Here is a 23128-nt window from a genome sequence, read left to right as displayed (position 1 = left end):
ATATATATATATATATATATATATATATATATATATATATATATATGAAAAATTTTCGGAGGGTACAGAATTTAATAATGGCTAAATACAGACCAATCAACATAATCATTTAAAAAAAATAAAAAATCAAAACAAAGGTTAGCTAACCAGGTTTCGTTTCTCGCTCAACGGAGCTAAATCGAGGGAAATACGATTTTGAAAAAAGTCATGAATATGGCGGGGGAAGGGGACGAAAAATAAACGGAAGAAAAATTACATAGAGACTAAATTAAGTCATAAAAGATTTTCTTTTTGCTTGCAAAAACTTAATAAAAATAGTCACTAGAATTTTAAATGAAAGGGCGAGTGCGACTTACTCAAGATCATAAACATGTCAGCACTGAAATTCGTGGCACACGCATGGTTATTTATAAGGTGGTCGCAAATCGCAGAACCATACGCGTTATTCAGAACATCCGAGGGTGAAAAATTTGCATAACGAATCTTTGATGGTACATGTTGTTTCAAACGGAAATCTAATCTTTGCGATGTTCGCCCAACATAGTGCGCACTGCAGCTACATTTAAATAAATAAATAATATAATTATTATGTTGGGGGGGGGAGAACATCTTTGCAAATGGATGGCAACAGAGGTCTGGTTGAAAAAACAACACGTGGATTCGATGTAAAATAACACCGTTGCACAGACAAAGAAACTTGCTTAGCAAATCGGTCGCTGATGTTACCTAGCCAAGGTAGACGTAGGTACACAGGGCATCTATTAACTGTGATTTCTTTAGATGTGTGTGTGTGTGTGTGTGTGTGTGTGTGTGTGTGTGTGTGTGTGTGTGTGTGTGTGTGAGAGAGAGAGAGAGAGAGACAGAGATTAGAACGGTAGAGAGAAGCGACTTTACGAGAAGCAGAAATAGCAATGGGTTCTCATATATGAACTCCATTTGATGAGAAAGAAAGGTCAAAAAGATTTAGGGTTGATTTCTCATCAATAGCATAGCCATGCATAAGAATCTCAGGAACAAAAGTGGCACACCTATGATTGAAAGACATATATATTCGGAAAATTCTATTATGAACTAACAATTAAAATTATAGCTAATTCTCAAGAAGTTGCGTCACAGACGTAAAATTTCCAGTGATATGTAGCTGGTAAGCTGATAAAATATTTCTCTTCTTTTCTGAACCATGAAGGAGAGCAATCGTATGAGGGGAATGGATTGTAAAAAAAAAAAAAATGGAATATTATATGAAGTTTTCAAGTGAGGCTAGAATAAGCTTAAATCGGAAAAGTCCACTTAAACTTAAAACTTAAAGAGTAAAATTAAAGCTACGTGTTCGACATGTTGCATCAAGTTGCTATCGACGCGGATAAGCCGACAAAACTTTCTCTTGTTTCTGAATCACAAAGTGGAGCAATCAGTTTTGAGATAGTCATTAATCTCTTCTATATGAGGATGGATTGGGGGAAATAAAATTTATATATTAAAAATATGAGAAATGTATCTGGAACAATGGCTCTAACCCTAACCTTTAAAAAGAGATCACGAGAAACATCAGTCAGTTATTCAGTGAGAAGTCGCTGAAGGTTCAGTAATCTACTTCTGACGAATAGAAAGTTTAGGTTAATTCTGACCAACTCAATTTTCGTCATTTTCCCGTAAATCATCAGCCAAACTTCGTGGATCCAAACAGCGGGGCACATACAAGAGATAGTGGAAGATCGGTATATTATGTGAAGATTCGTATATTGAAGAAGAAGAAGAAGAAGAAGAAGAAGAAGAAGAAGAAGAAGAAGAAGAAAAAATCTTACGGTATAGATATTTTTCCCTTGTTGATAACAAGCCAAAGTAGCAGCCATATTTCCACAAACAAGCTTCAAAACACCATGACGTTTTGTATAGTATAGAGTTAAACAGCGAGCACCGATCCCCGCCACACACACACACACACACACACACACACACACACACACACACACACACACACACGTGAAAACGTATATTACTCGAATATTTAGTGACATAATTTTTTTCTTCAAAGGATCCGTGTCACAAGCTGAATTAAGTATCAGATGTCTCCAAGCATGTTGACACTTGAAATAATTTCGAAAAAAAAAGATCATTTTTGCCAACATAATTTATTCTAGTTTATTAGGTTAACGGCGAGGTTGGGGGATATTTCAACTGCCAAGTTGAAAAACAACTCTTTATAGTTGGTTAAATGTTGTCTGCTTTATTGCATATCAACCCTTTTGGGGAGAGCGAATTAAGCAGTAATCTTGTAGTATACAAGGGACATTCCAAACAGCAATGCTTCTTTTTTTTTCGTTCGAATAGATCAGAGAGGATAGTAAATTGCATTGCTATAATGATTGCCCTTATGCATTCATGACTTGAAATTTTCATCTCTTTGTTGCAGATATTGACGGTGTGATACTCTAAGAAAGCAACTCATGCCATGGACGTGCCTCAGAAACAGAGATGTGTCATTAAATTCCTTCATGCAGAAAAAAAAATTGAATCAATCAACATTGATTTGGGGTTTTTCTCGCTCTGACATTAATATTAAAAGGCTACTTTTTTATTTAAACATTATTAAAACGAACCTCTTGATGTACTTAGTCGTGGATATGCGAGCGACTTCATAAAGGTTAACTAATTTGTATATTTCTTTGAAAGACGAATTTAATTAATTCATTATGCATTTTTATGGTTCCTAATTGGATGATTAAATTTAATTATTACGCTCAGTTTTATTTATGTATAGTTTCTGCATCGAGCATCGTACATGATTGCGTAGAATTTAGGATAAAAGTTCTAGCAAACGCATATATATATATATATATATATATATATATATAAAGATATATATATATATAAAGATATATATATATAAAGATATATATATATATATATAAAGATATATATATATATAAAGATATATATATATATAAAGATATATATATATAAAGATATATATATATGTAAAGATATATATATATAAAGATATATATATATAAAGATATATATATATAAAGATATATATACATATATATATATACATATATATATACATATATATAAAGATATATATATATATATATATATATATATATATATATATATATATATATATATATGCATACTAGCAGGGGTTACCCGGCGTTGCCTGGGTGATCGGCCCCCTTCCCACTCCGAGGGGTAACAAAAAAGTCACCCCTCTGGATTTACATGCTTGGTGCCGGCCTCCCCCCTTCAGGGAGAGATAATCCCCCCCAGGAAAAAAGTCACCTCCTCCTGGCCTCTTCGCCCCCCCACCCTTGGGGGGACACCGGCTCCCTCCTTTGGGGTGAGAAAATGCCAGGCTTCCCCTTTTGGTGGGGGGATGGTGGCCAGCTCCCCCTGCTTGCCCGTAGGTGGGTGGAGGATCGGACGCCCTTCTGTTAGGAACCCACCCTTGGGGGGAGGTGGAAGGAAAGGGTATAGCCCCTCCCCGCTTCGAATAGGATTTAATAAACAAATAGAATTAAAAAAAAAAGTAGAATCGATCAGGATCGAACACGCAAACTAACGGTTAACAGTTTAGTATGCATACCCGAATTACTCTCTTACCTTTAATAAATAAAAAAATAAATAAAACATGTTATTTTTTAAAAAGTTAATGGTATACTGTGTGTCTAGGACGGTAGTGAACGTGTGTGTGTGTGTGCGTGTGTGCGCGTGTGCTGGGAATAGTAGTACTAATAGTTTGTCCTTTGGAGGACAGCGTTTGTTTTCGTGTTGTGTGTACGTTGTAATGGCGGACGTGGTGTCGGAGGTTGGATTGTGATGGCTGGTGTAAGTTTCGTAATTTTGTAATTTGTAAATGGCAAGTTAGGGAAAAAATAGACCCCCCCAGATGGACAATAAATAAGGGCATAATATTTTATGGTAAAGTTAAGAACGTAGGAACCATAGTTTTTTAGGAGATGTGATTATTGGATTAACCAATCAGAAACCGTCTGTGGCCACACATCTCTGTTTTTATAGATATATAGATATATAAAGATGTATATATGTAAAGATATATATATATATATATATATATATATATATATATATATATATATATATATATATAATAAAAATTACAATTAAAGTTACCAAAATGATCCAAGATGGTAAAACTAAAGTATATTATAAATATTAAAGATTTAATATTTATAAAGTAATCTCAACCAGATGTAAAAGCTCGATAAAACCAAATAGGAGATAGAGCTTATAATGGATTTCGGCCTTTTGGATTATTTTGGACCATCTTCCAATTACCCGATTTCCTTGGATTTTACTTGTGCAAATGAAAACTCAATTAACTTTCTTGGATTTATATTTTTGGATTTTACCGTCATTAGATTATTTACCTTTCACCAGACTATCCATTCACTTGAAATCACCTTTTTCTTCGCCATATTCCCTCTGTTTCACTTTTTGTTATCAAGTAAGATCTTTGACTCACTTGTAGTTTTATCAAATACTTTTGTATGCAAAATCCGATCCCGCATTTTGCTAATTCCTACCCTCTGACGAGAAGGAAAGTATTTCTTCGAAACTCCGCGGATTAAGGACTATCCACTTATCAAGTGTTTCATTTTCAGTTTAAATAAGTTTTTAACTCTTTTTCAAAGTATTTTTAACATGTTTTATTAACTGTTTGCTCTTATATATATATATATATATATATATATATATATATTATTATTATTATTATTATTATTATATTATATTATATTGAGTAAAGAGATTAATAATTGTAAATTATGAATCAATTTCAAAAGGAAAGACAAACAAAACCAACAATGTCTTTTCTTTTGAAACTGATTCATAATTCATAATTATTATTTTTCTACTCAATATTAATATAGCCCTAGGATACATAGACCTATTGAGCTTATTATACATATACAGTACTATGGACAATGTTCTTTTAAAAGTATTATTACATTTATTAATACATTAAATAAACTCAGCTGTTTAGACACCAGGTCTAATTCCGTCTATTATATATATATATATATATATATATATATATATATATATATATATATATATATATGGCCAAGATCAAAGTGTAGTACCTGTGCTTCAGATGCTGCACTCCTATTTCTTGTTCTCTTTCGGTGGAGGAGGAGTCCTTCACGACTGAGACAATTGTTTATTTTTGTACCTTTTCTCCCTTTCTCGACGTTAAAAAACGACCCTTGTGTCTATCTCTGTCCCGTGGAGAGGCATTGTAAATAGGTATATATATATATATATATATATATATATATATATATATATATATATATATATATATATATATATATAACAGTAATCTACAAAAACGTGTTTCACGGCTTTACCGATCGTCAGTGTAGCGTTACTGTTTCTGGGATTCGAACCTCAGATCATATGTATTATGGTCGAGTACGTTAACCGTTACGCCACGAAGTCCTAGACTTATCGCTTATAAATTTATGTCGATTTTTTTAACGATAATATGATTATGAGCGCCTCAAACCTGGTATTTATGTGTGTGCGGAAAGTTTCTAACAAATTACTCTGCGAATGTTTGGTCTCCAGACTTGAAACTTGATATATAGAGGACTTGAACCCGTGGAACAATTTCGATTTTAACATGTAACAGTAGTTGCTAAAGTGTCAATGTATATTCGAAGATCTTGCTTTCAAAGTCATTATAAACATAGGTTCTCTCAATTTTATTGCTTGTTTATTGATGGGTGTAATTGCGTCTGTAGGTAACCTTTGCAGATGACCGTTGCGGGTGTCTTCGCATCAAATCAAGAGATATTTATTTTCCAGTCAGGTGTGAGCTTGTGTCAATCAGTTGAGTTTCATTTCTTCCGGCCAGGTGTTATGTGTGTTATCCAAGATCCAATATTCAACATTGCTCATTCGTATATATATATATATATATATATATATATATATATATATATATATATATATATATATATATATATATATATAAGTAAATTCTTGGTACAGCAAAATGGAAGGAGAAATTTCAGAGGAAACATAGTTTAATTTAAATCAAAAAAACAAAAAAACAAAAAAAAAAACGGACAGGTGGAATTGTTAAAATTTCCTTAAGGCCTTATCGTCTGACCCTCTAAGAGGAAACGTCAGAATGATAAATTAAAAGCTAAGAATCGAATGAGGAAAGAGGGAAATTGGTTTCAGTTGGAAAACCAGTGAGAGAAAGAAAAATATATATATATAATTCTGACTGTTCAGGTGGTTTTAAATCAGTAAATATTTCCAACTGATGTTTCAAAATCTTTTGTCTATATATATATATATATATATATATATATATATATATATATATATATATATATATATATATATATATATATTCAATACTATCAATGTACACACTATGCCTCGTAGGATTTGAATCTGGCCTAGTTAATTTCACAGTACCTGACAGTATCCATGAAATTGAGCACTTGTTTTACCAGTATCTTGTCTGAACTTCACTCTATGGTACCCTCATTGCCAAACTTTCACAAAAACACCCGTCTAGCTATAACCACTATGAACAAATTCCCCCATTTTCAATCTAAACTTTCACAAAAACACCCGTCTAGCTATAACCACTATGAACAAATTCCCCCATTTTCAATCTAAACTTTCACAAAAACACCCGTCTAGCTATAACCACTATGAACAAATTCCCCCATTTTCAATCTAAACTTTCACAAAAACACCCGTCTAGCTATAACCACTATGAACAAATTCCCCCATTTTCAATCTAAACTTTCACAAAAACACCCGTCTAGCTATAACCACTATGAACAAATTCCCCCATTTTTAATCTAAACTTTCACAAAAACACCCGTCTAGCTATAACCACTATGAACAAATTCCCCCATTTTCAATCTAAACTTTCACAAAAACACCCGTCTAGCTATAACCACTATGAACAAATTCCCCCATTTTCAATCTAAACTTTCATAAAAACACCCGTCTAGCTATAACCACTATGAACAAATTTCCCCATTTTTAATCTAAACTTTCACAAAAACACCCGTCTAGCTATAACCACTATGAACAAATTCCCCCATTTTCAATCTAAACTTTCACAAAAACACCCGTCTAGCTATAACCACTATGAACAAATTCCCCCATTTTCAATCTAAACTTTCACAAAAACACCCGTCTAGCTATAACCACTATGAACAAATTCCCCCATTTTCAATCTAAACTTTCACAAAAACACCCGTCTAGCTATAACCACTATGAACAAATTCCCCCATTTTCAATCTAAACTTTCATAAAAACACCCGTCTAGCTATAACCACTATGAACAAATTTCCCCATTTTTAATCTAAACTTTCACAAAAACACCCGTCTAGCTATAACCACTATGAACAAATTCCCCCATTTTCAATCTGTGCCTGAATCTAAACTTATATGAACAAAACTTCTTTCCTACAACTGCCACTGGTCTGCTTTCTTGCTGACTTCAATATTGTCGTCTTCAAGTCCAATATGAACAAGTTCTTGTTGTTGTCCCTTTAAATTATCACTAATTTCCATCGCCAACGATCACTATGCTGTTATCCCGGTGACCACCGTACACTCATTAATCCTTATCCTTAAGTGGCTTTTGGGCTTTGACAAGTACTGATTCCCTTGTATATATTATCTTTTGGGGTTTCAGTTGTTTTTATTTCTATTTCTTACTTCAGAACATGGCATCACTCAGAACATGCTACCCACCTAATCGCTAACGTGTACTAAATGTCATATCTACCAGCAAACACATACACCTTCATGTATAATATCTATGATTATAAAACTCTGTGGATCTTGCGCCCTTGCTTAAATCTTGTTTTCGGCGATCAGGTGATTCCATCTTTTAAAAAAGGGGATGGCAGGTGACTATATATATATATAGGATAAGGGTTAAAGAGTGTACAGTAGAAATTGGTCAATATAGTAATCATTAGTAATGAAAATTTGGTAAATTTAATAACTTATATGGAACGGCTCATCAAGAACTTATTTACTTTAGACTTGAACACAACCATATTGTAGTCAGCCGGAAAGCAGGAAAACGGAAGACAATTCCACAGGCGTGCAGTTCTAAGAAAGAAGCTTTGTTCATGGAATCTACGTTTAGGTTTAGGCACAGATAAAGAGTGGGGGAAATTATTGATAGTGTTTACAGCTAGACGAGTGTTTCTTGTGAAAGTTTGGCGAGGGGGGACCATAGAATGAAGCTCAGTTGAACACTTTCCATGAAAATAACGATACATCAGAGACAAACTCGCAACATCTCTTCTGTGAGATAGAGGTTGCAAGGAGGAGAAAAGGACATCTCCTACGAGGCTACGAAGTCTATTTTGAACTCTATCAAGGCAGGACAAGTCCTTACTAGCAGCTCCTGCCCAGATGTGGCAACAGTATTCCATCCTTGGACGTACCTGGCTCTTATATAGGTAGAGAATAGCATCAGCAGTGAGATATCTACTGGATCGATAGAAAGATCCCACCATTTTTCCAGCGGCCTTGGCAACAGATTTGATATACGTGTTCCATTTAAGATCAGGAGTAATGGTCAAGCCCAGAAGCTTGTCAAAACTTGAGGCCTCCTGAAGACGAGAGCCATTCATTTCAATTGATGACAAATGTGAATTAGAATGTTGATGATGTAAAGAGAGAAGCTTGGTTTTAGATGCATTAAAAGTAACCAGCCACTCCTTTCCCCATTGTACTACGTGCTCAAGATCAGAGGAGAGAGAATTGGAGAGAACTTGGTCGTTTACTGTCTTAGATGTGGTACCATAAATGGTAGTGTCGTCAGCATAAATGTCTACAAATGATGTAAGGATATGATTTGGAAGATCATTAATGTAGATCAGGAAAAGAGTTGGGCCCAGGATGGATCCCTGAGGGACACCGGCATTAATACTGTGAGCTTCTGATTTTTGCCCCTCAACTACTACTCTTATGAACCTATCAGAAAGAAATGATTTAATAATTGAGAAGACTTTTCCAGCTATACCATAGCTAGCGATCTTATGAAGTAAACCTTTATGCCATACCCTATCAAAGGCTTTAGATATGTCAAGAGCAATTGCCCTAGAAAGATTGCCACCGTCGAGAGATTTGCTAATCCTATGCGATATAACTGTAAGGACATCTGCTGTAGATCTAGCAGAACGGAAACCATATTGAGTGTCACTAAGAAGGTTATTTTTGTTGAGATGTTTGATTACTTCTGTATTTAACACAGATTCTAGCAACTTACTCATGACGCACAGGAGACTTATTGGCCTGTACTGAGAGGGGGATGAGCGATCACCTGAATTCTTAAATACAGGGCATACTGATGAGATTTTCCAGGGAGATGGGAAACTATTCTCCTTAAGACAACGTTTAAACAGTTTTGTAAGTATGGCCGCTAATTCAGGTTGAAGTTTTTTGAGTACTATAATTGGAATACCATCAGGGCCAGTTGCTTTACTCGAATCAAGGTTTTTGATTAGCTTCGCAACATCACGTACAGATATACGTATATCACATAGCGTGTTTTCTGATACAGGAGGAAATATTGGAGGTTGGCGGTCTTGGTCGCAAAGGGTAGAATTAGCTGCAAAGTTCTTGACAAAGAGTTTGGCTTTGTCTGATGCTGACGAGATTACCTCAGGTCCATTGATAATAGTTGGGATGGAGCACACGCTTCTATTCAGGATTCTGTTTGCTATTTGCCAAAACTGGTGGGAACCAAGCCTCTGCTCAGCTACTTTGGACTTAACAGATTGAGCATATAACACTCTTGCGTTCCTTATTACTTTCTTACAATGGTTGCTGGCAGTTTGTTCCTTTTCTTTCTCTATTTCGTCGAAATACTATTTTCATTATTTTCATCATATATATATATATATATATATATATATATATATATATATATATAATATGGTTATATCGATTGGTTTCCAATGAAACTAGTGTGATTATTAAAGAGTGCTCAATGCAGGACAGAGCTAGTATATAGTTTGTTTATTATACAAACATTATTAGTTACATATATGCGTATATGTTTCAGTGGAATCACAATTCAAGTATATCACTTCATTAGACCAAAAAAGAATCGATATTGAAACGGAAGTCAAAATTACATTAGCCAGCCCATTCCCGCCTTCACTGTACACGTCCATCTCCTTCGGCGCCGACTTTGTTTCTTTTCGACCAAATGGTGTCCTTTTTTTTCCTTTGTTTTCGTGCCATCTCGCGCAGACTTCCTAATTTGCATACGCGTTCAAACGTTGCTCCTGTTGCTAATACAATCGCTTGCCATTCATCCTTCGGTTGCTGATGATATTTTCCCTCGCGGTCATACGCGCTCTGTTACACGATTAAACAAGATTCCTTGACCTTCCATTTCATCTTAAAAATTCTTTAGCCATTTTCTAGAATCAACATCATGCAACTGGTTTTGATCAAAATCGGAATAAGAATTCTAGAAATAAGGTTTAGTGTTATTATATCATAATTTTAATATTTTTTTTAGATGACATCGTCGGAAGAAAATAACCGCCAACATGAGAATAGTAGTTCGAATAATCCGAATTATTAATCCTTATCTTGAAAATTTCGAAACATAAAATGTTTATTGTTCATCATTTTGTTATTTTGCAGAGAAGAACAAATTCGAACTCGGAGTATTTAATGACGACTGCATAAACGACTATGTGTATTTATATATCACGTCTTACATGGTTGACGATAATGCTTGGGAGGGAAGTAGTGATATGTGCGACAGTGTTCCGGACAAAAATCCAGAGGAGTACAAAATTCCAGTACAGAAAAATGTCGGATATATTTTCATTCAGACGGACTTACCAATTTACCATCCAAATGATTTAGGTTTGTATAACATTTTATTTTTTTATACTCCTCCTCCCCCTAACCCTCCCTCTCCCCCTCCATCCCCCTCCTCACGATCATCATCATCATCATCATCATCATCATCATCATCATCATCATCATCATCATCATTATTGGCCCAGCATAGTTTATTAAACGTTAAAATGAGACTTCTTTTCGTTGTCTTCATTATTAACTAAAGAAATCAATCATATTTGTATTAAAAAAAAGAGGTCATTTAACAGTCAGAGCCAGTTTATAGAGATTCAATGAGATTAAGAGAGCAAAAAATGAGAAAAAGGGAGAAAAAAGAATATGATAAAAATCCAATGATAGTAAAATCCAGAACAGGAAAAATCGAAATATATATATATATATATATATATATATATATATATATATATATATATATATATATATATATATATATATATATATATATATATATATATATATATATATATATATATATATATATTTAAAAAAACACAAAACACGATTTGATTTGGAAATCTTAAGTATGGTGAACCCCGATGTGTTTGCGGTATTATTGTGAATGAGAACTCGAGCAAGGTTTAGCATAGATCAACCAAATATACAGCGATGAAGATGCGTATAGACCTTCCCCTTCCCAATTTCTTGAGTGGCCTTGTGCCTAATTTTTTGTTTTGTATAATTTCTACAAAATAAAAATATATATAACTCAATGTTAATGCGACAAACGGAAGCCTCCGTTCAGTCTCGAAAGACAATGGATATCCTCTGTAAGGATAGCTGCGCGTGAAATTGGGAGGCAAGGGTTGTGCAATCTCTAACCACACCTCCCCTGGATTGGCACTGCTCGAGTCCAGTGGCAAGAAAAAGTGCTAGACGACTGGAAACAATGCCGAGATAAGCGGAAAGCACATACAGCGCCTGGAATTCTCACATGGTCACCCATTTTAATACTGACCAGGTTCAACGTTGCTCAACTTCGGTGAACGAATGGGAACCGGTGTATCAACGTGATTATGCCGTATAATGCGATGAATAACTCAATTTTATATGTGTATAAATTTTTAAAAATTATTTTGGGAAATGCTATATTTTTTCTTTTCTAACTATTTTGCAATACGTAATGAAAAATATTGTCTTTGGTATTATAAGCTGCTCTTCAGATAGGATCGTTTATCAATAAAAAATTCAAACACCTATTTCAAACCAAAATAAAAAAGAAGGAAAATGAACAAGAAGAACGACAAGTCAAAAAACTTTAAAAATTATAAAACGCTTCTTCAACCACCGATATCGATGACAAATAACACCGTATCTCAGAATTCTTCCTTCAAACTCCTCAGCCTAACATTTACGATCAATATGAACTGGAACAAATAAAAAAAACTTATAAACCTGTAAGGATATTGCGAAGGCTGCTGAAAAGAAGATGGGTTCCCTTTATCGTGCTAGAATACTACTCACACCGAAGAGTATCCTGTACCTCTACAAGGCCACCATTCGCCCATGCATGGGGTATTGTTGCCACATCTGGGTTGGTGCATCTACCACTAGCCTCTCCTTATTAGATAGGGTCCAAAAAAGAGTTTCCAATCTAATAGGTACCATTTTGTCAACTAAGCTCCAACCCCTGTCCCATCGCCGCGATGTTGCATCTCTGTGCTTGTGTTACAAGTATTTTAATGGAATGTGGTCTGATGAACTCGTTACACTTGTGCCCCCTCGGCGTACATATCTTTGACAAACCTGTTTAACAACAAAATCACACACCTTTACTGTTGAACTCCCTAAATGCCAGAAAACTTTCTACTTTAATAGTTTCTTCCCTCGAACAACTAGACGTTGGAATTCCCTTCCTACTACCTGCTTCCCTGACTGTACTGATATGCAAAAGTTTAAATGTAGCGTAAACCAACATCTTGTTGATCTTTTTCATGCAAGGTCCCAAATAGTAGCCTCTTACGTCCAAGTGGCCGATATGGTTTGTTAGGGATGAACGTGAGTTAAAAAAAAAAAAAAGAAAGAAAAGAAAAATGCTATGACTTGTCGTTCTTTCCAATTTTTTTACTTGCTCCTGGATCAGATATATTCTGTCAGTATTTTCTCGGGAATCCAAATGCGACAGAAAAGAGAATGTTGCACGTTATAAATAAATATCTAGAATAATTGAACCATGTTAAAACAATAATCTTTAATATAAATCTCATCTGTTTTTTTTATGTATGTATGTATGTATGTATGTATGTATGTATGTCTAAAACCTTCGACATAGGCGACGGATTTTCACGAGATCAGTATCATTTTGAAGCTCGACATACCGGATGACAAATATCGAAAAATTAGCCGAAAACATTAATTACTTCACCCTCAAGTGGGTAGTGTTCTATAAGGAGAAGTCGATTTTTTGCGAGTCATTTTTGCAAGTCATCGGATCGGTTGGATTGACTTTGCCTAATTTTAACGTCCAGAATTTCCGATCGCGTCATGGAGCAGCGGTATGACGTCAGATTTATTTCACTTTCTTTTCCTCCTTCGCGTCACGGGTCCGAGCCTGCCTACTACCACTTTTCCTTTTTTTTTTTTTTTTTTTTTTTTTTTTTTGCTCAACACACATCTCCAAACACTCGGGAAACGCCAGACACCCAGGCTAGTTTAAAATAAATGTTAAAAAAATTACCCCAGTCTCGAAATTATTTTCTTCATCAAATAATACAGAAACGTGTTTTGCTTTTGTTCTAATTCAGTGTTGAAATTAAACCAAATTTCACTTTTAATTTTTTCACAGGATGTGATTGTGTGGTAAAAGGTTGCGACAGTTAGGATTTGGATTGGACAGATTCTAATCAGGAAGAATACTGTATAACTGCGCATGTACAAACCTTGTTTTGTACATGACGATAAAAACTGCTGACGTTGAAGATGTAGCTGGGGTTGGTGGGATCGTTTATGTAAGACATTTCAACAGAAATAACCAGAGAATGTTGTTTGTACATGAAAATGAATATCTATAATATAAAGCTGAACGTCTGTGTGTTTGTCTGGTCACGAATAGGCTCCTATATGGTTGACTATTATAGAAAACTGATCACATATAATGATAGAAGATGTATCGAGACACAGGGATGGGTATGTTTGATCTAGCATAATGATGATTCATTAAAATTGTGGAGTCTACGTACGCGCCTGGTCCACAAAGTATGGAAATAAAAAATTTAAAAATTAAAAAAAAAAAAAAACATTTACAAGTGTTTTTTATATAGATGTACATAATAATACTTTGATAAGTATGTTTTAACTTAAATAGGGATGGTATAATAAAATTGTGGGGTCTGCGTTCGCGCCTGGCCTCCATAGAATGGAAATAGGCAAAAACTTTAATAAAGACTTTTCATATCTATTTGCGTAAGTATACTTTGATAATTATGTTTCATTTTGAAGAAATATGGTATGATAAAATTATGGGGTGTTCGTTCACGCCTGACCTCCATAGAATGGAAATATGTCACAAAGTTTAACAAGGTTTTTTTAACATAGATCCACAGAATGTTGTGATAAGTGTTTCAATGTGAACAGGTATGGTATAATAAATTATGGGGTTTATCTATTTTGTTTTTACTTTCATCATATTTTGCTTTGGTTTTGATACCCCCAAATTCGAAACTATCTCTTTACAAGCCTTCCTTTTCATAACCTATCATACTTTCATAAATTAGAGTCCATTTTCTGTAGGCTGTTTTTGAACCCAGTCAACGACGGGTACTTTTACCATCTCCACTAAAACTATATATATATATATATATATATATATATATATATATATATATATATATATATATATATACACACACACACACACACACACAGAATATAGAGAGTGTATATACATACAGAGAGAGAAAGACACAGAGAGAGAAAGACAGAGAGAGAGAGAGAGAGGAGGAAAGTGAGAAAGAGGTGAGAAGAGAGAATATGTTTGTTTATGAAAGAAAACGAGAGAAACAAATATCCGCCTGTGGAACACATTACTGCAGGACTGCTTCCTGACTGATTATAGCGTTTACGAACATCAGAATTTTGTGCCTACAAATTCTCCAAATAATCTATTAGTATAAGCCCGTTTTATCATCATCATCATCATCATCATCATCATCATCATCGTCGTCGTCGTCGCCGTCGTCGTCGTCGTCGTCGTCATTGTCATTGTCGTTGTCATATTGTATGAATCCGAAGATCCTGTTGTTGGCATTGGTTTCCCCAAAATTTTCCTAGTTAGACTTCTTTCTAGAAAGACATTGGTTGCCAATGTGATGTAGCCGAGTTGAACAAATAGCAGTTTTTTGTCATCCAAGAAAAGAACTTGCAGCAAAAAAAATTGTTTGTTAGACAAATGTAAAACATTCTGTTTCTCACTCTGTGTTGTGCGCTTCAGTTGTTAAACAAGAGAGAGAGGGGAGCAGTAGGTGGCCGGACACAGCGCAGCAACGAGACTCGTGGCTTTTTTACTCTCTTCTCTTTGTCCTTTCATGTGTTTATATCGACCTGTTCTCTTGCAGGTGTTTAACCCCCGCAGCTGTGAGATCAACTATTTGACCTCTGGCAATGTCAGTTTTGACAGATCTACACTTATCGGCTGGTTACTTTACCCTGCCGACCACCTGCACGTGTGCATGTATGTGTGCGCGTGCACGAGCAGTATCAACATCCTAAGTGAAAGTGAGCTGCTCTGGTAGCTTTTTCCTTCAAACTGCTGAACTTTAAAATTCCCTTTCTGTTTTTTTTTTTTGTTTGTTTCCTTGACAGGCGGTGGTTTGCATGTGATGTGAACAGACATCTTACTGCTCAACTCCCTTCTTAGACTATCCCCATAGGCATGATCCCTAATTCACACTGAGCCCTTCTGTCTCAGTATCAGTGCACCTAGTTGGGGGTGAAGAGAAGTACAAAAAAAAAGAACATTTTTCAACTGAGACATAAAAAAGCTACTGTGCTTAAAAGATATCCTAGGTGTTAAGTTTGGTAGCAAGATAGTTGTTCACATTACATTTAAATTCCGGCATGTTGGTACAGTCGGGGAAACAGGGTGCTGGAAGGGAATTCCAAAGGCAAGTGATCACAGGAAAAAGCAAGAAAGTCTTCCAATATCTAGGGACCCTTACAGTGAAGGGGTGGGATTTTGCTGCTTTTCAAGCTGATCGAGGATATTGACGTTGAGGGGGGTACAAGTGCAGTAAGTTTATCAAATTCCATGGAAGTACTTGTAAAACAAACACAGGGATGGTACAGGGGCAGAAGTTTTGTAGACAGTGCAAGACATATTAGATTAGAGACTTTTTGGGATCCTATGTAGGAGAGAGGAACTAGTGGTTGGAGCACTAGCCCAAATGTAATAGCCATATTTTCTGAATGAGCGAATGATGGCTTTGTAGAGATACAGGATACTGGCAGGTGTGAGAGGTTTTCTAGCCGGAGAAAGGGAGTCCATTTTCTTTTTTATTTTGCAATTATTTATTTACATTTCTGAATTTTGGAGATGAGGTATGATTGTTTGTATTATTTCGATTAATCGGAGTAATGTTCTCATCTTCAGTGTTATTTGCACAACATTCCAGTCGATGTAACCTCCAACCTTCTTCAGGTATATACGTGGCCATGTTTGGTAAAGGAAAGGGAGGGGGTTTAGCTCTACATTTCCGAGATTTCGTATTTAAGTTAGCTCTAACCATTTGAATTGAGCCTGAGTTCCTTTTTGAAAATGTGGATCAGAATTACATTGTCTTTGCTGAAAACTTATCATGACTATAATATCCAAATTTGGTAATATTAATTCCCCGAATAGAACTTTTTTCAGGTGTATAAGTCGTCATATTAAGTAAAGGAAAGACGGGGGATGTTAACTGTACACTTCCGTGGTTTCGTATTAAATTAAATTAAATTGTTAAATTGAAAGTAAATTTACAAAAAATTATAAAGTCAATAAAAATATCAATCAAAACACTTGAGGATATCATTTTAAAAAATATTTATAACGAAAAGGGGGCTAAAGTTTAACCAATTGTAAGTTCTTAAAAAAAAAACAGGGCCGATAACCATTAGTCGCGTGCTCTCGTGTAATGAATGAATTCATGAATGTAGGATTGGCATGAAATCCTTAAAAATGGGCTGAAATGACTTAAATAAATAAAAAGTAAATGACTTAGAATTACTTTAATGAACTTAAGAATGAATTGAATGCTTAAAAAATAACTGGAATCTTTCAAAAACAACTTGAATGATCTGGAGAATGACTTGAATGGCTTTGAGATTGACTGGTTGTAAAGTGGGTGATCATTTTACATTAAATTAATACAGAAAAGTGATCCCCCACTTTATATCACAACGTTACAAACATAAGTACAGCATGTAGTAAGAACAGATATTACACTTTGATCTTGGCCAAAAAGCCAAGAAAAGGGTATTTATTTGCTCCCCCACCGAGCAAATGAGGCACAAGGCCGATTTTTAATGTGAGGAGTGAAGGGGAAATGGGGACCAACTCCCCGGGGAGTAGGGGAGCTGGATAGTAACAATTGGTATGAAGGGGTGCCCCTACATTGACCAAGGTCTGCCAGAACAGATACTACACTTTGATCTTGGCCAAAAGGCCAAGAAAAGGGTATTTATTTGCTCCCCCATCGAGCAAATTAGGCACAAGGCCGATTTTTAATGTGAGAAGTGAAGGGGAAATGGGGACCAACTCCCCGGGGAGTAGGGGAGCTGGATAGTGACAATTGGTATGGAGGGTTGCCCCTACATTGACCAAGGTCTTATATGTGGGGCTTCCCCCACATATGGTCTTTGCTTGCAGTATCTGCCGGAACAGATACTACACTTTGAGATATTAAATTTTTTATTCACAAGAAAAAAATACAATTGGGAAAATGAACAAAAAACTTAGGCACAAGGCCAACTCAAAAAGAAAGGGGATGGTGAGGTTAGTTGATCCATCTCGTCTCTGTTGTAAATTTTAAATGATTTTTCTCTCGGCCAGCCTCTTTTATCATGGTTACTCCTTTAAATTTGTATTTATGTGTGTGTGGTGGGAGGGGGGGGGGTGCCTACGTAAGCCCAATTTTAAAATATTTTTTATTTATATCAAAAAATACAAAAAAGATAACAATACACTTTGATCTTGGCCAAAAGAAAAACTTAAAAAGCTAAGAACAGCATCTATTAACAACAGACCTTTGATCTTAACCAAAAAGGGCAAGCACAAAAGTGTTACGGACAGACCGACAGACCGACAGACGGACGGACGGACGGACCGGCCGACCGACCAATAGACCGACGGAATCACTTATAGAGTCACTTGCACGCGACTAAAAATTATTAATCCTTATTTAAAAAATCTCGAAATAGAAAATTATTTTTCTTCATGCAATTCATGTCATTAATCCTCACTGGGTTAAGCCAAAACCTCTCATCCATTATTTCAACAAAGCCTCCTGTTCTGCATACATGTTTATATTTTACGTCTCTGATTTTTTTTAGAAGAGGATTGATTATTCATATTATTTGGTACTGTTCTCATTTTGAGTGCCATGTTCACAACATTTCGATCGATGTAACCTCCAACCTTCTTCAGGTATATTTTGTCGAACTCAGGAACATTTTTGTTGAACCCAGGAATTTGGACAGAATTTCGAGCGGAACCCTTTATTTACTTCACGGAGGTAGCGTGCTCTTGTTCCATAAGCCATGACTGGATAGAGGTCCTAAGTAATTCGCTATTGTAAAAGAACCGTAGTGGTTAGAGTATTTTGAAAAATCAATTATAAAAAGTGATATTCTCCTAAAGGTTAAAGGTTCAATCCTTGGTGTGGGCGGCCGAAAAATACAATTGCGAATTACTTAGGACCTCTGTCCAGTCATGACTGACCCCCGTGAAGTAAATAAAGGGTTCCGTTCGAAATTCCGTCCAAATTACTGAGTTTGACAAGATACACCTGAAGAAAGCCGGAGGTTACATCGACTGAAACGTTGTGAAAATTACACTCAAAATAATATGTATGTATATTGTCTAGATTTAATCTTCCTCTGACGTCATCAAAACTTAGTCTATCTTTAAGACTCACATTACACATTCATTGTATCATTCTCATATTATTTCTGTCCATGCAACACATGTCCTCAACTCTCACTGGTCAGGTTTCATTTCCATACAACAGTTCACTTAGTATACGCGCCTAAATATCTATGCACAAATTCCATGGGCAAAGTTTCTTTCCTAGAACTGCCCACCTGTGGAACTCTGTTCCTCTAGCCTGCTTTCCAGCTAACTACAATATAGTCATTTTCAAGTCCAATGTAAGCAAGTTCTTGTTGAGCCCACCTATTAAATAATCAAATTATACCTGATTTCCACCACTAACGATTACAACGCTGTTGTCTAGATTTTAATCTTCCTCTGAGGTCATTAGATCTAATTCTTTAGTTACATTCATTATCATTCTCATTTCATTTCTTTCCATGCAACAAATGTCCCCAACCCTCGCTGACCAGGTTTCACCTCCAAACATCATTGCACTGCATACAAATGGTGAACAGTGGCAACACTCTGCTGGTCTATAATGACTGTTTCGTTAACTTAATCTCAGACGAAAATGGAGAGAATTAATCTAAGATGTGAAACCATTTTTAGGAATTCATTTCTCATGAAAGATTCACAAGGGAAATTAATGGCGTCTCCAAAAATTGTCATCATCAAAACCGTATTACACTGCTTTACAAACGCAGTTTTATCTTGATATTTGTTGGGGCGAAGAATTACCAATCTTAGAGAAATGGAAACAAATATTTGGCATTTTTATTTGAAATGTTTATTTATTAAGGCGTAATCTTTATGGTTATTTGTTTTGCTTTCTTTGAGTGCCAATTATTAGAAATATTTGAGCTAATGTTCATTCAAGATACTCGGTTTTTATTTGTTAACACTTGAAATTTGAGATATGCATCTCATGTTTTTTGTTGTTGTTGTTGTTGTTGTTGTTGTTGTTGTTGTTGCTGCTGCTGTTGTTGTTTTGTTTGTTTGTTTTGGTTTTGTTTTTGTTATGTTTTTGTTTTTTTTATTTTTGTTGTTGTTGTTGTTGTTGTTGTTGTTGTTGTTGTTGTTGTTGTTGTTGTTTGTTTTGTTATGTTTTTGTTTTTGTTCGTATTTTTTCTGCTTTTCGTGTTTGTCTTTTGTTTATTTCTTTTCACATTTATTCAATATTGGTAGAGGCACTCGGCGTTGCCTGGGAATTTTAAGTATCGTATATACTTGTGTATAAGTTGATGTGTATTTTAAGACCAACAATTATGTCATTTTAGGTATTACCTGTGTATAAGTCAACTGTAGATTCTAGACAAGTTAAATGGTCCGTCTCGTGGCTCTTTTTTGCACAGATAATTTCTTTTTTTGGTGTTTTTTCTTTTTCTTTTTTTTGTAAGACATATTATAAATTGTTTCTCGGCATCCATAAGCAATAATACGTGCATTTACGCAAGTGTAGTCTATTCGTTTTTCATATATAGAACCAACCCGCTGCACACTTAAATGCAATGTAATAATGTGAACGCATGCGTTAAATGCCATTAAACGGTTTTATCAAATAGTTGTCATTAAATTGTTAATAAATAGTTAATATTGTCGTTTATAGGATTTTTGATAGTGTACTTAGAAAAGAACAACATATTGTAAATGCTACATTTCCTAACCTACTAAAAAAATCCGTCATATCATCATCGAATATATCGTATCGAACTTAGGCCTATAGCCACGTCTAGAGAGTGAACATTGCGAGAGCTATTCCAATCTTTTTTTGTCACTGAAAAACCATGCATGTGCTTACATGCTGCCAAACACACTGCAGTAGGGTTGGGAAGGTATGCGGTTAATTACTAGGACTACCGGTATATACCGAGAGTACAAACAAAATGGCGTTTTCTATGTTATGATCGAGCGTCGAGACGCTCTTTAACAACATTTCCAAAAATATTTCCTATGTATAAGTCGACCCCCCCCCAAAAAAAATAACCTTAAAATCTTCACCCAGAATTCGACTTATACACAAGTATATAAGGTAATTATTTATTTTCACTTTTATTCACTTTAAATAATGCAATATTGCCAGAGGAGCATAAGGAATTTCTATGAGAGAGACCAAATTTACAAGGGAGCAACATAGGTGGGGAGTTGGCCAACAATAGTACATGCAGATTTTTAAATATTTCTTTATTTCTGATATGAGGATTAATTATTCGAATTATTTGGATTCTTCAGACTATTGTTCGAATCTTTTAGTCGATGTAACCTCCGACCTTCTGTGCTTTGTTGAACTCAGAAATCTTTCTGTCGAACTTGGGAATCTGCATGGAATTTCGAACGGAACTTTTTATTTAGTCCAGGAAGGGAGTATGATCTTGTTCGGTCAACCATGACTGGGTAAAAGTCTTCTTTTTTTTTTTTTACAAAAGAGTCACCACTTATCGAGGCCTGGAGGCCACTCGAGGATAAGGGTTAATGAGAGTATAGTAGTCAATGGGACAATATCGTAGTAATCATTGGTAGTGTAAATTTGGTAAATTGGATTATTTAAGGGGACGGCTCATCAAGAACTTGTTCGTATTAGACTTGAGGATAACCATGTTGTAGGTAGTTGGAAAGCAGTGTTCTACAGATGTGCAGTACTAAGAAAGAAACTTTGTTCATGGAATCTACGTTTAGGTTTAGGCAAAGAGTGAGAGAAATTATTGATAGTGATTACAGCTAGGCGAGTGTTTTTCGTGAAAGTTAGGCAGGGGGGGCATAGATTGGAGCTCAGACGAACACTTGCCATGAAAATAACGATAAAGCAAAGACAGGTTCGCAACATCTCTTCTGTGGGAAAGAGGTTGCAGGGAAGAGAAAGGCCATCCCCTACTATGAAGTCTATCTTGAACTCTGTCAAGGCAGGATAAGCTGCTTCTAGCTAGCAACAGTATTCTATCCTTAGAAGTACTTGGCTCTTATACAGATAGAGAATTGCATCAGAATTGATATCTACTGGAGCAGTAAAATAATTTTTTCCAGCTGCCTTGGCAATAGATTTGATGTATGTGTTTCATTTCGAATTAGGAGTAAAGGTCAGATCCAGAAACTTGTCAAAACATGGAGCCTCCCCAAGACAAAAGCCATTCATTTCAATTGATACCAGATGGGGATCAAAGCAAAGAAGCTTGGTTTTAGATGAATTAAAATTAACCAGTCACCTCTTTCCCCATTGCATCATGTGCTCAAGATCAGAGGAGAGAGAATCAGAGAACTTGGTCGTTTACAGCCTTTGAAGTGTTGCCGTAGATAGTAGTATAAATGTCTACGAATGATCTTAGGATGTGATTTGGGAGATCATTGAAGTAGATCAGGAAGGGAGTTGGGCCCAGGATGGATCCCTGAGGGACTCAAGCATTAATGCTGTGAGCTTCTGATTTCTGCCCATCAACCACTACTCTTATGAATCTATCAGAGTGAAATAATTTAATAATTGAAAAGACATTTTCAGCTATAGCGTTTCTGGAGATCTTATGGAGTAGACCTTTATGCAATACCCTATCAAATGCCTTTGATATGTTAAGAGCAACTGCCCTAGAAAGGAAGCCTCCTTTGTGAGATCCACTAATCCTATGAGATATAACTGTTAGCACATCTGCTGTAGATCTAGCAGAATGGAAACCATATTGCATGTCACTGAGGAGGTTATTTTTGCTGAGGTGGTTGACTACTCTATTTAACACAGATTCCAGCAACTTAATCATGACGCCCAGGAAACTTATTGGTCTGTACTGAGATCCTTCAACTTCCAGAAGAGTGTAACTTTATCCACTTGCTACCCCCGTGGATTAAATAAAGGGTTAAGTTCCAAATTTCATGCAGATTTCCGAGTTTGACAACCTGAGGAAGGTCGGAGATTACATCAACCGAAACGTTGTCAAAATAACACTCAAGACGAGAAAAATAATGCAAAGAATCCAAATAATACGTATAGATTTCTGCATGTTGGTACTGTCAGGGAAACATATAGCAGGAAAGAAATTCCAACGTTTTCTGAAGGAAGAAGCTATCGGAGTAGAAAAGAGTCAGTCTTATATATGAAAGTAGCTGTACCTACCCGGCGTTACCCAGGAGTAAATGTTTTCATCCGCGAGCAATCAAGAAGCCAAATAAATC

The 23128-nt window shown here is 35.6% G+C and overlaps 1 protein-coding gene and 3 pseudogenes across 1 annotated transcript in view; 1 reads left to right on the top strand and 3 right to left on the bottom strand.

Annotated features, from left to right (window-relative positions):
• The window catches only part of LOC145248271 (complement C3-like), a 233059-nt gene that overhangs the window by 63694 nt on the left and 146237 nt on the right, over positions 1-23128 (top strand). The window contains exon 3 of the mRNA XM_080110142.1: positions 10687-10914. Coding sequence (XP_079966268.1) covers positions 10687-10914 — 228 coding nt within the window. The remainder of the gene's footprint in view (positions 1-10686; positions 10915-23128) is intronic.
• LOC145248425 (5S ribosomal RNA) lies at positions 11818-11935 on the bottom strand (annotated as a pseudogene).
• LOC145248510 (U2 spliceosomal RNA) lies at positions 17224-17361 on the bottom strand (annotated as a pseudogene).
• LOC145248508 (U2 spliceosomal RNA) lies at positions 17483-17562 on the bottom strand (annotated as a pseudogene).

Source organism: Euprymna scolopes, chromosome 26 (genome assembly GCF_053919585.1).
Source record: "Euprymna scolopes isolate OS-2025 chromosome 26, ASM5391958v1, whole genome shotgun sequence".
Taxonomy (NCBI): Eukaryota; Metazoa; Mollusca; class Cephalopoda; order Sepiida; family Sepiolidae; genus Euprymna; species Euprymna scolopes.
The sequence above is the reverse complement of the archived record's forward strand: the minus strand, read 5'-3'. Positions and strand labels throughout refer to the sequence as shown.